Source organism: Oncorhynchus mykiss, chromosome 8 (assembly GCF_013265735.2).
Source record: "Oncorhynchus mykiss isolate Arlee chromosome 8, USDA_OmykA_1.1, whole genome shotgun sequence".
Classification (NCBI taxonomy): domain Eukaryota; kingdom Metazoa; phylum Chordata; class Actinopteri; order Salmoniformes; family Salmonidae; genus Oncorhynchus; species Oncorhynchus mykiss.
This window is the reverse complement of record NC_048572.1, coordinates 11,390,030-11,402,281: the sequence shown is the minus strand read 5'-3', so window position 1 is coordinate 11,402,281 and position 12,252 is coordinate 11,390,030. Positions and strand designations below refer to the sequence as shown.

The following is a 12,252-nucleotide window of genomic DNA, read 5'->3' as shown; positions in this document are numbered from 1 at the left end:
TTATGCAGAAATTCAGGTCATTCTAAAGGGTTCACATACGTTTTCTTCCCACTGTATGTCATGTTTCATGTTTTGTGTGGATCCCAGGAAGAGAAGCTGCTGCTTCCTCAACAGCTACTGGAGATCCTAATAAAATGCCAACAAATACCAAACTACCTTTGTCTTTTGCCCCTGCTCTGCCTCTTTCTCCTTTCTTCTTCTTCTTCCATCTCCTCCCCCCTCCCCCATTTTTCCTTAACAGGTGGAGCCCTACGTGATGTTCAAGAAGTCAGACAAGCCGCTGTACGGCAACGACCGCTTCGAAGGCTACTGCATCGACCTTCTCCGCGAGCTCTCAGCGATCCTGGGCTTCCGCTATGAGGTGAGTGGCTTCCCATGTGTCTCAGTTGGCGTAGCATGGTGCTTGTAACACCAGGGTTCTGGGATCAATCACGATGGTATGAAAATGAATGCGTGTACTACTACAAGTTTCTAGTAAATTACATATATTGTTAATATTAATATTAATAGTTGTTGCTGTAGTCATTCTTATTCTCATTAATAGGTGCGCCTGGTGGAGGACGGGAAGTACGGGGCGCTGGAGGAGAGCACGAGCCAGTGGAACGGCATGGTCAGGGAGCTCATGGACCATGTGAGTAGGGGGAGGAGAAGTGGACTATTGTCATGGTTACCATAGTGGTTATTGGTGGGTTGCCGTGTTGACGAGGTTACGGTCGGTTGGTTGGATCATGGATACAATGGAGCTTCATGGGCTTCAGATAGGTTCAGAGGTTATGTCTATAATGGAGTTTAATGGTCTTCAGATAGGTTCAGAGGTTATGTCTATAATGGAGTTTAATGGTCTTCAGATAGGTTCAGAAATTATGTCTGTAATGGAGTTTCGTGGTCTTCAGATCGGTTCAGAGGTTATATCTATAATGGAGTTTCGTGGTCTTCAGATAGGTTCAGAAGTTATGTCTATAATGGAGTTTCGTGGTCTTCAGATAGGTTCAAAGGTTATGTCTATAATGGAGTTTCGTGGTCTTCAGATAGGTTCAAAGGTTATGTCTATAATGTAGCTTCATGGTTGACCCTGAGGACCTGCATATTTGTGCTACAAATGGAGCCGAAATTGAGCTTGTTTCTCAATATAAGTACCTGGGTTGGATTGATGACAAGTTGTCCTTCATAACACAAATAAAATCTGACTAAGATGCTAAGATCCAAGATTGTTTTTATATATTGAAATAAATCATGCCTCAGTATTGAAAATAGGAGAAAGATTGTTCAAATGACGTTTCTCCCTGTATTGGATTTTGGTGATATTGTTTACATGCTGTTTTGAAACCCTAGGACACAGTCTACCATTCCACAGTACATTTTATCACAGCGGACAATGTTAGGACTCATCATTGTAGTCTGTATGAAATGTGGGATGGACCTCTCTGTCTGCAAGAAGAGAGCTGCGTTCTCTTTCATTTATTTACAAAGCAATCTGACAGAATCTCCCTCCATTTGTAACGTCATTAATTAAGTTAAGAGTCATAAATTATCTAAATCCGTTCTCAGGAATGGATAACACTAGAGATCCCTGCAGTCTCCACAGATTTGGGAAAATCTGCATTTCGTTTTTTTGCCCCTAATTTGTGGAACAATCTGCCGAGTTCACTGCAGTTAGATGTGCTGGTGTCACTCAGGCAGTTTAATAACTGATTGACGACTTTTATGTAGTTGAATGTGATTGCATTTATTAAATATGTTTATTTTGGTTGATTGTGTTCTGAATTATATTGTTTTAAAACACATATATGTGTATGTTTTATTTAGAGGTCGACCGATTATGATCTTTCAACGCTGATACCGATGACGATTCTTGGAGGACCAAAAAAAGCTGATACCGGTTAATCGGACGGTTTTTATATATATACTTGTAATAATGACAACAATACTGAATGGACACTTTTATTTTAACTTAACATTATACAGAAATAAAAATCTATTTAGTCTCAAATAAATAATGAAACATGTTCAATTTGGTTTAAATAATGTAAAAACAGTTGGAGAAGTAAAAGTGCAGTTTGTGCCATGTAAAAAAGCTCATGTTTAAGTTCCTTGCTCAGAACATGAGAACATATGAAAGCTGGTGGTTCCTTTTAACATGAGTCTTCAATATTCCCAGGTAAGAAGTTTTATGTTGTAGTTATTATAGGAATTATAGTACTATTTCTCTCTATAATATTTGGATTTCATATACCTTTGACTATTGGATGTTCTTATAGGCACTATAGTATTACCAGCCTAATCTGGGGAGTTGATAGGCTTGAAGTCATAAACAGCGCTGTGCTTCAAGCATTGTGGCGAGCTGCTGGCAAATGCAGGAATGTGCTGCTTGAATGTCTGCATACGAGCCTGCTGCGGCCTACCACCACTCAGTCAGACTGCTCTATCAAATATCAAATCATAGACTTAATTATAATATAATAAACACACAGAAATACGAGCCTTAGGTCATTAATATGGTCAAATCCATAAACTATCATTTCAAAACAAACGTTTATCCTTTCAGTGAAATACAGAACCATCCATAAGTCAAAATATTGCTGTTACATTGCACAACCGTCAATGTTATGTCATAATTATGTAAAATTCAGGCAAATTAATTACGGTCTTTGTTAGGAAGAAATGGTCTTCACACAGTTCGCAACGAGCCAGGCGGCCCAAACTGCTGTATATACCCTTACTCTGCTTGCACAGAACGCAAGAAAAATGACACAATTTCCTTAGTTAATATTGCCTGCTAGCATGAATTTATTTGAACTAAATATGCAGGTTGAAAAAAATATACTTGTGTATTGATTTTAAGAAAGGCTTTGATGTTTATGGTTAGGTACATTGGTGCAACGACATTTCACGAATGCGCTTGTTAAATCATCACCCGTTTGGCGAAGTAGGCTTTGATTCGCATTGATTATTTGCAACGCAAGACAAGCTAGTTAAACCAGTAATATCATCAACCATGTGTTCACCTAGTGATTATGTTAAGATTGATTGTTTTTAGTTTAATGCTAGCTAGCAACTTACCTTGGCTCCTTGCTGCACCTGTGTAACAGGTGATCTCCCTGCCACACAGTCTCCTCGTGGAGTGCAATGTTATTGGCCATAATCGGCATCCAAAAATGCAGATTACCGATTGTTATGAAAACTTGAAATCGCCCGTGCCGATTAATCGGTCGACCTCTAGTTTCATTATTCTGTTTTTATTGTAATGTATACAGGGCTCTCTTGTAAAATAGATGTTTAATCTCAGTGTGACTTCCTGTTTAATTAAAAGTTAAATAAAAATAAATAAATGGTCTTCAGATGGGTTCAGAGGTTATATCTACAGTATAATGGGGTCTGTTTTGGGTGGTGCACAAATTATAATAGGGAGGCTTTTCAGTTCTTTGACTTCCCAGTTCCCACCAACTACATTACATTACCTTTATTTAGCAAGGTAAGTTATATTTCAAATAAAACAACCTAGTCCCTTGTCTATCTCAGCTCTTTTAATGTGATACCAAATCCCCTGATTGGTGAACTCCAACAACCCCCCCCCTGCATCTCTGTTTTAATGTAATTGGTTCAAATGTGGTGAACCAGCCTGACCCCAGATCTGTTTGATGTCTTGTCCTATAGCCAGGGTCACGTCAAACATGTTGTCAAGATGGCACAAACAGATCTGGGACCAGGCTATCTTCCCCATCTCTCTTCGCAGAAAGCAGACCTAGCAGTGGCTCCGTTGGCCATCACCTACGTGAGGGAGAAGGTCATCGACTTTTCCAAGCCCTTCATGACCCTGGGGATAAGTATCCTCTACCGCAAGCCCAACGGAACCAACCCGGGCGTCTTCTCCTTCCTCAACCCCCTCTCACCCGATATCTGGATGTATATTCTGCTGGCTTACTTGGGTGTCAGTTGTGTGCTGTTTGTCATAGCCAGGTAACATGCCATCCCCTCGCTTTCACAAACCAGACAGTGGCTTTTCTCTGCAACTCATGATACTAGAACCAGAATGTGGAGTTATTCTACCTCTAAAATGTAAACTCTATGCCTTAAAGGAAAGCTTTTACAGTGAAGTGGGACAGTCTGACAGACTGTGTTTATGCCCTTAAGCTCATGTAAAGATATCTTATGTAAAGTACTGTGGACATGCCCTGGCTCCAGACTGAGGAAAATATGAAACAATCAGTGTGAGGCCTTGTCTGACCTTTGGTTATATATTGGTTTGCTCAGTGTTAGGCATTGAATACAGTATGTTTATTTAGCTATTATAAGTGTAGTAGTATCTTAGTGGGCAAAACTGGTTGCAATGACATAAAAATGATGTTTTTGAGACACCCTTTTCACAACCAGAAAAATACATCTTTAGATGGTTGTAATCTGGTTTTCTGGATCCAGAAAACCAGTTCACACACAGAATATGATGTTATTGGGAAGTCCCATTACAAATGCTGACCGCTGGGTAGTAGAATTCCCCTGACTGAAGCATTGCTACGTAATCCTATGTAGAAAAGTGTTAACTAACCCCAGAACTCTGGGGTGCCAGCTGTTACGTGTTCTTTGGTTTGACCCCAAGAGTTTTGTGGTTAATGCACTTATTCCAAATGTTACTGGCATTATGATCAGCTGAGAGGAAGGCAACAACTGTCACCTAAGTTGGTTCAGAATATGCACTTATTTTATTGCAATCTTTTTCGACGTGTGTTGGGTAAGTTTCTCTATATTTTCAATGTAGCCTTTCCATGGTCCTACGTTTACACAGTGAAATGAACCCAGATATAGGTGCAAGCATGTTTGTGTGTTTCTGCATGATGTGTGTTTGACATTGTGCTTATTATAACACATCCACTTCCTTGAACTGTGTGCCAACATAATGGAAATGGTTCGGTGAACCACGCTGCTCTACTGGTGAATAACCTTGCCTGAAACATGAAGACATGGTCTTAGGAGGCTTTAGCTCAGCAGGCTAAAACAGTGCAATGGCGATTGCCTCTATACCATTGTGGTCATTATCAGATAACTCGTTCTATGTCTTCCATAGGGGTGTTGATGTGTAATAGCTCAAAGCCTGCTATATGCTATTTTCCCCCAGGCGTCAACTTGCTGAGCTGAGCTCTCTCATAATTGAAGTATTGACCACTCAACAAACATATTGATTGGTTGAGTCCCTTTATGTCAAGGATATTGTTTTCTTTAATCCCCTACAAATAGATCTCTAACGAATTGACAGCTAATTGATCCACATCCAAAGGACTAAAAGGAAGGATTTTCCTACGTTCTACAACATTTTATTTTTATTCAGTTCCTAACGAAATGTAGTTCTTTAAATGCTCTTCCTTTATTGAGAAAGAAACACAGTTGAAATTCCCTCAGACGGTGTTCACAACCATAGAACACCTATGTATTGAGTCGCGAAAAATATCTCAGAGAGTTCGGACAATGCATGGGCCACCATACACAACAAGGTCCCTGTCATTGCATGTACATATGGAGTTGTTCCTCATTCTGGCTAACACACTAGATAAGCACAAATCACAGTATTAGGCTCTTTCTTTCACACATACACACACACACACACACACACACACACACACACACACACACACACACACACACACAGGCATGCATGCATGCATGCACTCAAACACACTCTCTCACACACACATATACACACATGCACAGACACACACACACACCTACACACACCTCTCCTCAGATGCCCTGAGACAAGAAGGGAAACAGATCTATAAAACCGGCTAGAGTGATTGAGTCCAGCAGACAGCTAATAGGAGGTTGCCTGATGAGTTTTTGTGGTTGTGGATAGGAGGAGAGAAGAGGAGAGGAGGATGGGAGAAGAGGAGGATGAGAGGAGAGGATGAGAGGAGTGTGAGATGAGAGGAGAGGAGAGGAGGAAGAGAGGAGAGGAGAGGAGGAGAGAAGGATGAGAGGAGAGGAGGATGAGAGGAGAGAAGGATGAGGAGAGGAGAAGGAGGAGAGGAGGATGAGAGGATAGGAGAGAAGGATGAGAGGAGAGGAGAAGGAGAAGGAGGAGAGGAGAGGAGGATGAGAGGTGAGGAGGAGAGAAATATGAGAGGAGAGAAGGATGAGAGGAGGAGTCCTTTTGTTATTCTGTGTGGGACTCTGCATGTCCCCTGTCTGCGCTCTGTCTGTGTGTCTGTGTGTGTGCCATCTGTGTTTGTGTGTATGCCATCTGTGTGTGTGCATGTACGCGTATGTGAGTGTGTATGTGTGTGTGTGAGTGTGCATGTGTGCGCAGGGTGACACTTCTCTCCTGCGGGAATCAGTGTGCAGAACATAACCCAGAGGAATACAGGAGTGGAACGCACAGAAAAACCTCTCACACACACACACACACACACACACACACACACACACACACACACACACACACACACACACACACACACACACACACACACACAATGCGTTTCACACTGTCACACAATGTCACAAACCACATGATGCCACAGGGGACATTGAGCGGTGGCGCACGGTCGCCAGCGGTTACAAGGAGACGGAGCCCATTGACATTCTGGCCTGTCAGGCGGTCGGATGGGGCTGGCAGGAAGTTTAATGGCCCACAATTCATCATGTTTGTGGAATAAACGTCCCTTTATTACAGAGAACCATAAACACTAAGCAAAGTCATACTGATGAAATGTGGTTACAGTTTACAGTGGGATGTAGTGGTAAACACAAAGGTTGGTAAATGCACAACAATGCTAACTTTATTTTATAAATGACAATGTATGTAAAACAGCATTTACCCTCTGCTATATCCCTGGTGCTATTCATGTGAGAAGTATACACTGAGTGTACAAAACATTAAGAACACCTTCCTAATATTGATTTGCTCCTGCTTTGGTCCTCAGAACAGCTTCAATTCATCAGGACATGGACTCTACAAGGTGTTGAAAGCATTCCACAGGGATGCTGGCCCATGTTGACTCTAATATCTCCCACAGTTGTGTCAAGTTGGGTGGATGTCCTTTGAGTGGTGGACCATTCTTGATACACACAGAAAACTGTTGAGCGTGAAAAACCCAGCAGTTTTGCAATTCTTGACACTCAAACCGGTGCGCCTGGCCTAATACCATATCCCATTCAGAAGCACTTACACTCCCGTTCAGAAGTTTGGGGTTACTTAGTAATGACCTGGTTTTTGAAAGAAAAGCACATTTTTTCGTCCATTAAAATAACATAAAAAATGAATCAGGAATACAGTGTAGACATTGTTAATGTTGTAAATGACTATTGTAGCTGGAAACAGATTATTTTTTATGGAATATCTACATAGGCATACAGAGGATTCCTTTGTTCCAATGGCACTGTTGTTAGCTAATCCAAGTTTATAATTTTAAAAGGCTAATTTATCATTAGAAAACCCTTTTGCAATTATGTTAGCACCGCTGAAAACCGTTGTTCTGATTAAAGAAGCAATAAAACTGGCCTTTTTTAGACTTGTTGAGTATCTGGAGCATCAGCATTTGTGGGTTCGATTACAGGCTCAAAATGGCCAGAAACAAAGACCTTTCTTCTGAAACTTGTCAGTCTATTCTCGTTCTAGGAAATTAAGGCTAATCCATGCAAGAAATTGCTAAGAAACTGAAGATTCAAAATGTGTAGTACTTTGTACTAATGTGAGTACTTTTGGGTGTCAGGGAAATGTATGGAGTAAAAAGTACAGAATTTTCTTTAGGAATGTAGTGAAGTAAAAGTAACAGTTATCAAAAATAGAAATTGTGAAGTACAAATACCCACAAAAAACTACTTAAGTAGTACTTTAAAGTATTTTTACTTAAGTACTTCACATTACTGCATATTGGATGTTGTATAGGTGATCAGACATGCCCATATTAGGCAACTTCTCAAGCACAAACGTAACCAGGTCCTGATGCCTCATGCTAACCCAATCCCACTCTCAGGTCCTCATGCCTAATGCTAACCCAATCTCACTCTAAGGTCCTGATGCCTAATGCTAACCCAATCCCACTCTAAGGTCCTGATGCTTAATGCTAACCCAATCCCACTCTCAGGTCCTGATGCCTAATGCTAACCCAATCCCACTCTAAGGTCCTGATGCTTAATGCTAACCCAATCCCACTCTCAGGTCCTGATGCCTAATGCTAACCCAATCCCACTCTCAGGTCCTGATGCCTAATACTAACCCAATCCCACTCTCAGGTCCAGATGCCTAATGCTAACCCAATCCCACTCTCAGGTCCTGATGCCTAAAGCTAACCCAATCCCACTCTAAGGTCCTGATGCCTAATGCTAACCCAATCACACACACAGGTCCTGATGCCTATTGCTAACCAAATCACACTCTCAGGTCCTGATGCCTAATGCTAACCCAATCCCACTCTAAGGTCCTGATGCCCAATGCTAACCCAATCACACACACAGGTCCTGATACCTAATACTAACCCAATCCCACGCTAAGGTCCTGATGCCCAATGCTAACCCAATCACACACACAGGTCCTGATACCTAATACTAACCCAATCCCACGCTAAGGTCCTGATGCCTAATGCTAACCCAATCACACACACAGGTCCTGATGCCTATTGCTAACCAAATCACACTCTCAGGTTCTGATGCCTAATGCTAACCCAATCACACTCTCAGGTCCTGATGCCTAATGCTAATCCAATCACACTCTCAGGTCCCGATGCCTAATGCTAACCAAATCACACTCTCAGGTTCTGATGCCTAATGCTAATCCAATCACACTGCTAATTTGATGCCACTCTCACTTAATAAGCTTTTACTGGAGTGGGCTAAATCAGGGTCACAGAGTGTTTCTTGGTAGACTTAAACAAATCTAATTTGAACCAAAAGTATACACCTCACACAGATGGTTATGGTCTTAAACAAAGAATATACATATACCATGGCAGATATAGAGTTGAAATGTATTATGTTTTGAGTTTGCATCCCAATATTACATTTCATATAAAGAACAGAAGACGGAAATATATCAAAACCGTTTGACATTGAAACACCTGACTTTCTGCGTATAAAAAAAGTGTATTAATTATGAAATTATTAAATATATTAATAACATTACACCCATGAAGCCACTATGACATTTGACTGCAGTTAAGGGCTACCATAATAAAGGAGGAATAGGGAGGGCATGAGGGAGTCTGGAGGCATCAGGAAGGAAGAAGGTAGAGAAGAAGGGGGAGTCGAGGGAGAGGGGGAGTCGATGAATCTCAATGAGCTCCATAGATGATCAGGGATGGGGACGTTATCTCCAGTGACAGTGTTATTCCACTCCATCGATCGGGCCTCACAATAAACTGAAGGCATTTGAATACGTCAATATGTTGATCTAGGGGAAAGGGGAAATTATTTGTGTTTGGTCTCCAGTGGAGAATAGGAATCTAAGGCCAGAGTAAAAGCTTGTAAGGGCGTCAATTCGAGTCCGAGACAAGACCAAGACTGGGGGTGGGGGTGGGGGGGGGGGGGGGGGGGGGGGACCGAGTCAAGACCGAGACCAAGTCAAGACCAGGACCAGAAAAAAGCGAGTCCAATTTAAGACCATGATTTTAATTTTGTCAAATCACCAAATAATAAGAGTTCAAAATGTCCGGTATTTCTGTGTTTATATTTCAGAACAACATATGGATTCCTTAGACATTCATTATTGTGAAAAAACGCATGCTGAGGTCAAATTGAGTTATTACTAACCCAAACACAGTGGGGAACAATTGGCCTTCTACGCCTTTAGAGAAGTTCTAAGGATTTATAAAATAATTATTAGAATAATAGAATGATAGAATAATAATAATGATAATAATGATAAAAACTATTATTATTTTTAATGATTTTCTGATTTAATCTCTTAAGTTTTTATTGGAAAGGAAAAGGTTAACACTGAAGAGAAAAAAATATCCAATCAGGTTTTTTGGGGGGGGTCTCTGGGGAGGTAATGCTACAGTTGCTTGCTAAGTCAGCCATTGGCTAGGCCATCAGAAGCTAGATAAAGGCATCTGCCACTCAACATAGGTCATTTTGGAGTGGCAGTGGAATCAACCAATCACATTTTTACTTAATGAGTGGGACCGTTTTTACAAAAACGTATGGAAACTGCCTTCTTGAAGGCTAATAGCGAGCAGTAGTTTTCCCAAGGTCTAGCTAGCTAGCTTTTGTTGTCGGCTAGTTTGCAGCAGCTGCAACAGGTGTTATCAAAGAAGATCTTTTTGCTAATTTGTTAGCTTCTCCCTTTTCAAAGATAACTTTCAACAAGAAGTTAAGTTTCAAATGATCATCATCTGGTGAGTGGAACCTTGAGGAACACCGAACCTTGAGGAACACCGAAATATACAGTTGATTTGTCAGAGGACAAACCATCCACAGAGACAAACTGATATCTTTCTGACAGATAAGATCTAATCCAGGTCAGAACTTGTCCGTGTAGACCAATTTGGGTTTCCAATCTCTCTAAAAAAAGTGGTGATCAATGGTATCAAAAGCAGCACTAAGGTCTAGGAGCACGAGGACAGATACAGAACCTCGGTCTGACGCCATTAAAAGATCCTTTACCACCTTCACAAGTGCAGTCTCAGTTCTATGATGGGGTCTAAAACCATATTGAAGCGTTTCGTATACATTGTTTGTCTTCAGGAAAGCAGTGAGTTGCTGTGCAACAGCTTTTTTATTTTTATTGAGAGGAATGGGAGACTCGATATTGGCCGATTTGTATTTTCTTGGCCAATGTTTGGCTTTTTCAAGAGAGGCTTTATTACTGCCACTTTTAGTGAGTTTGGTACACATCCGGTGGATAGAGAGCCGTTTATTATGTTCAACATAGGAGGGCCAAGCACAGGAAGCAGCTCTTTCAGTAGTTTAGTTGGAATAGGGCCCAGTATGCAGCTGGAAGGTTTAGAGGCCATGATTATTTTCATCATCAAGAGATATAGTACTAAAACACTTGAGTGTCTCCCTTGATCCTAGGTCCTGGCAGAGTTGTGTAGACTCAGGAAAACTGAGCTTTGGAGGAATACGCAGATTTAAAGAGGAGTCTGTAATTTGCTTTCTAATGAATTTACCACAAGTGAAAGCCATCCTCTCTTGGGGAATGCTGCTTTTTAGTTAGCTTTGCGACCGTATCAAAAATACATTTTGGATTGTTCTTATTTTCCTCAATTAAGTTGGAAAAATAGGATGATTGAGCAGCAGTGAGGGCTCTTTGAAAATGCTCTTTGAAACTCTTTGAAACTGCAGTACTGTCTTACCAAGCTAGTCGGAAGACTTCCAGTTTGGTGTGGCGCCATTTCCATACCAATTTTCTGGAAGCTTGCTTCAGAGCTCGGGTATTTTCTGTATACCAGAGAGCTAGTTTCTTATGAAATTAGGTGGTTAATTTGTAATCTGACATCCTTGGGTAGGCAGAGGGAGTCTGGAAGGGCATCAAGGAATCTTTGTGTTGTCTGAGAATTTATAGAACGACTTGATGATCCTTGGTTAGGGTCTGAGCAGATTATTTGTTGCGATTGCAAACGTAATAAAATTGTGGTCCTATAGTCCAGGATTATGAGGAAAAACATTAAGATCCACAACATTTATTCCACGGGACAAAACTAGGTCCAGAGTATGACTGTGGCAGTGAGTAGGTCCGGAGACATGTTGGACAAAACCCACTGAGTCGATGATGGCTCCGAAGCCTTTTGGCTTTGAAAACCCAAAGTTGAATGAAAAAAAGTTGAGTGAGGGAAAAACTAATAATATAAATGGTAATTAAAAAGTAAAAACCGTAAAGTTGTCAGGTAGCAAAGTAAGGTGAGCAACAAAATGCACAGCAGCACGTAAACAAGTCTGCAAGTTGTGACCGGAATATGCCCTACTTGCCCTAGCAGAGCTGGTTAGGCTGTTTACATGTTATCTAGAGCTTTGTGATTAACTATGACTTTCTTTGCCTGCGTTTACTGACACTGGTCATATTCAGCAGGTGTTGCGCGTTTGTAAATTCATCAGTTGTTCTGCACTTTGGCATACTCAGACGAGAGTGCTCTGAAATCGGAGTAAATCGCCAGAGTGAATTTGTGAATGCAGGAGATATGCTAACTGCACAACAGTCGTTTAAGTTCTTTCTAGCTGACCCAATGACGCCTGCATCTCTAGCTGTGTATAGCCACCAAAAAACGATATGAGGGGAAAAACTCACCCACTCCTCCAATGGGATGACATGACATCCTCCAAGAAGCT

General features: G+C 41.2%; 1 protein-coding gene across 1 annotated transcript in view; it reads left to right on the top strand.

Annotated features, from left to right (window-relative positions):
• LOC110529367 (glutamate receptor ionotropic, kainate 2) overlaps positions 1 to 12,252 on the top strand; it is a 165,354-nt gene that overhangs the window by 118,417 nt on the left and 34,685 nt on the right. Inside the window, exons 11-13 of the mRNA XM_021611507.2 lie at positions 242 to 361; positions 545 to 631; positions 3,734 to 3,957. Of these exons, the coding sequence (XP_021467182.1) occupies positions 242 to 361; positions 545 to 631; positions 3,734 to 3,957 (431 nt within the window). The remainder of the gene's footprint in view (positions 1 to 241; positions 362 to 544; positions 632 to 3,733; positions 3,958 to 12,252) is intronic.